This window comes from Plasmodium cynomolgi, assembly GCF_000321355.1.
Source record: "Plasmodium cynomolgi strain B DNA, scaffold: 0388, whole genome shotgun sequence".
In the NCBI taxonomy this organism is placed as follows: Eukaryota; Apicomplexa; class Aconoidasida; order Haemosporida; family Plasmodiidae; genus Plasmodium; species Plasmodium cynomolgi.
The window spans coordinates 1-2,299 of record NW_004192880.1 but is presented as its reverse complement, the minus strand read 5'-3'; the positions used below and the strand labels follow the sequence as shown (position 1 = coordinate 2,299).

At 21.4% G+C, this 2,299-nt stretch overlaps 1 protein-coding gene across 1 annotated transcript; it reads left to right on the top strand.

Annotated features, from left to right (window-relative positions):
• Positions 1-221: 221 nt before the first annotated feature.
• Positions 222-842, top strand: PCYB_003950 (CYIR protein; the record flags this gene model as incomplete). The annotated part of the gene is made up of 1 exon (XM_004227816.1): positions 222-842. The coding sequence occupies exon 1, from the start codon at positions 246-248 to the stop codon at positions 840-842; it is 597 nt and encodes a 198-aa protein (XP_004227864.1). The 5' UTR covers positions 222-245.
• Between the last annotated feature and the right edge of the window lie 1,457 nt (positions 843-2,299).

Here is a 2,299-nt window from a genome sequence, read left to right as displayed (position 1 = left end):
GAACAAAACTAAGATTATGAGTAAGATAAATTTAACAATTTTTTTTAATATTGTGTCATTAACATTTTTAACATGGATAAATCATCGTGGCAATGAAGTGGTATTATAATGATAAATATGTATATATATATATATATATATATATGTTTTATGAGTATATATTTACTCGTAATAGTTTTACATATATTATCATATAATCCTATTTGCATGGCTTTCTATAGTGTGACCTTAGCATATATTTAAATATGAAATACAATACATGTATTACTTGTGAAGTAAGAAACGACAGGATACTTACAAATGATGAACTAGAGATCGAAACAGGACAAAGTGTCTTAAAAGAAAATTTATCAGTATTTGGACAGAAAAATATATTAAATAACATTAAGGGTTGCTCAGAATTTTACGAAAAGATAAATAAGAACAAGTCAGATAGTATGTGTTCTTACCGGAAAAAATTGAAATACGAATATAATAATGAAAAGGGTTTAAAGAGATTAGATTCTCATTCTGAAAAAAAACTGTTTGATGAAATGGATAATATAGATAAAATTTCACAACATATGAATAGTAAAAATGGCAATTTAAAGAAAACCATTTGGAAAGGATATGGTTTAAGTTTTATTGTATTTTTGCTAGTTATATTATTTGGTGTAGCAATACCTATGGTGACAGTTTTTGCTGAGAAAGGTAGTAAAAATAGAGCTGTTCCTTCTGGAAATTTTATTGAAGCCTGTGATATTTGTGGGGGTATGGACAACATATTTCATTCCTCATATATTATTATGTACATTCCATTAATTATGGCATTTTTTTCTTCTATTCTATATATAAATTATTAAAGTCAGAAAATAAAAAAGATTAAAAAAAGGATACAGAAAATAAGGGCAATGTAACATTTTAATATATAAAAAATGATTTTTAATATAAATTTATATATGCATAATTATTTTTGATATACTATAAAAATAAAACTAGTTATTGTGTGATTTCTGAAAAGTATGTTTCCCATCTTGAATGTTTTGTGGTACTATAGTAAAAAAATATAACATATTATATTTATGTTTTATTTTTATTGTTTATTTAAAATATTTTTTTAAAGTAATTTAATGTGAATCAAGAATATACATGTTGTTAATATTTATATGTCTTCAGATAATTATATGTACAATATAGGACAGATATACATTATTATATTTTACATATATACGTTCATATGTTACTGATTTGCCAGAAGCATATTATATGATTTGCGATTTTTTATTATTAATTTAATTAATAACGCAATTTGTTTTATTTAATCTAATAAAATATGTGTCTTATTCCTTAAATAATAAAGTTTATAATATGTGTTACTTTTAAGTTTTACTTAATAAGCATTTATTATATGTCTACTACAATATGATTTTATCGGAGAAAATTTAACATATGCATTTTGAATAAGAGGTATAATTATAAATTAAAAATCTTTTAGACCCAATATATATGCAAAAATTTATAACTGTGTAAATGTATAGGAGTGACGCACAAGTGTTCTACAATATTTTTTACAGCTAAATTAGGAATATGTTACTATTCACTGCTTTGCAATTGATAAAAAAAATGTTAAAAGTTTATAATATTTCATTATTATAGGCACAATTAGGTTAATAATTAAAAACTCTAAATGTTTTAAAATAATTATTTCGTAATATTCAAAAATTATTTTGTTAAGCAAGAATTGCTAAAAGTACACAATGAGAAATTATAATCCTTATTTTTTACACATCAATGATACATAAAGGACAATTAATTATATACTGCATCAATATTTGTCAGAAAGGGATAATAAAATAAGATAATACTTGATGAACAGTTTCAAAATAACCGTTGTAATATTTATAATATAAAAAATATATATATTTATATTACTATTATTTGTTCTTTATTTCTCTACATATGAACATCAACATATTTTATTTTATATCATAATTCATTCAGAATACGAAATAAATCGTAATACAATAATATATGAAAACTATAAATTTTTTAAAGAATTGTATTTAATATTATATTTACCTTGCTTGCAATTTATTTGTTCATCTTCATAGTACATTAAAGGTATAATACTAATATCTTCAACTTTATTGTTGTGCATATTAGTAAGTGATTCTTACGATTGTAATATATTTTATTATTTAATACATAATAAGCAGATAATTTCTTAAAATTATGTTTCCCTTATTGATAAAAAAATATTGTTTTTACGTTTTTACAGATTATAAAATTATTTAAGTTATGATATAATAGCACGTTTATT